General features: G+C 40.2%; 1 protein-coding gene across 1 annotated transcript; it reads right to left on the reverse strand.

Annotated features, from left to right (window-relative positions):
- Positions 1-516: 516 nt before the first annotated feature.
- Smp_205870 (unnamed protein product) lies at positions 517-720 on the reverse strand (the record flags this gene model as incomplete). The annotated part of the gene is made up of 1 exon (XM_018794709.1): positions 517-720. One exon carries the CDS (start codon positions 718-720, stop codon positions 517-519), a length of 204 nt encoding a protein of 67 aa, XP_018644786.1.
- Between the last annotated feature and the right edge of the window lie 334 nt (positions 721-1054).

Here is a 1054-nt window from a genome sequence, read left to right on the forward strand (position 1 = left end):
TGTGGGATTGTACAGTTGTATGGCGAATGAGATGAATTGAAGTGATCATGTGATGTGGTATTGATGATAGATTGTGTTTTTCTAGCGACGTGTTTGTTTCCGTAATAACTGTAAGAGTGTTTACTTTGTTGTTGTTGTTGTTGTGTGTGTGTGTGTGTGTGAATGACTAGGTGTTTGTTGTTAGTTTATGAAAGAGCTTATTCTGTCGAGTGTAGTTGTGCAGTTATTTTTGTTCCTGAAAGCGCAGAGACGCACTAGCGTTGTCTGTCGTCGCATTGGGAACAACAGAGAAGGATGATTCCATAGTGGGTGAGATGGCAATGATGCTGTTTCAATGTGGGATTGTACAGTTGTATGGCGAATGAGATGAATTGAAGTGATCATGTGATGTGGTATTGATGATAGATTGTGTTTTTCTAGCGACGTGTTTGTTTCCGTAATAACTGTAAGAGTGTTTACTTTGTTGTTGTAGTTGTGTGTGTGTGTGTGTGTGTGTGAATGACTAGGTGTTTGTTGTTAGTTTATGAAAGAGCTTATTCTGTCGAGTGTAGTTGTGCAGTTATTTTTGTTCCTGAAAGCGCAGAGACGCACTAGCGTTGTTTGTCGTCGCATTGGGAACAACAGAGAAGGATGATTCCATAGTGGGTGAGATGGCAATGATGCTGTTTCAATGTGGGATTGTACAGTTGTATGGCGAATGAGATGAATTGAAGTGATCATGTGATGTGGTATTGATGATAGATTGTGTTTTTCTAGCGACGTGTTTGTTTCCGTAATAACTGTAAGAGTGTTTACTTTGTTGTTGTAGTTGTGTGTGTGTGTGTGAATGACTAGGTGTTTGTTGTTAGTTTATGAAAGAGCTTATTCTGTCGAGTGTAGTTGTGCAGTTATTTTTGTTCCTGAAAGCGCAGAGACGCACTAGCGTTGTCTGTCGTCGCATTGGGAACAACAGAGAAGGATGATTCCATAGTGGGTGAGATGGCAATGATGCTGTTTCAATGTGGGATTGTACAGTTGTATGGCGAATGAGATGAATTGAAGTGATCATGTGATG

The sequence above is a fragment of the Schistosoma mansoni genome (genome assembly GCF_000237925.1).
Source record: "Schistosoma mansoni, WGS project CABG00000000 data, supercontig 0743, strain Puerto Rico, whole genome shotgun sequence".
NCBI lineage: Eukaryota > Metazoa > Platyhelminthes > Trematoda > Strigeidida > Schistosomatidae > Schistosoma > Schistosoma mansoni.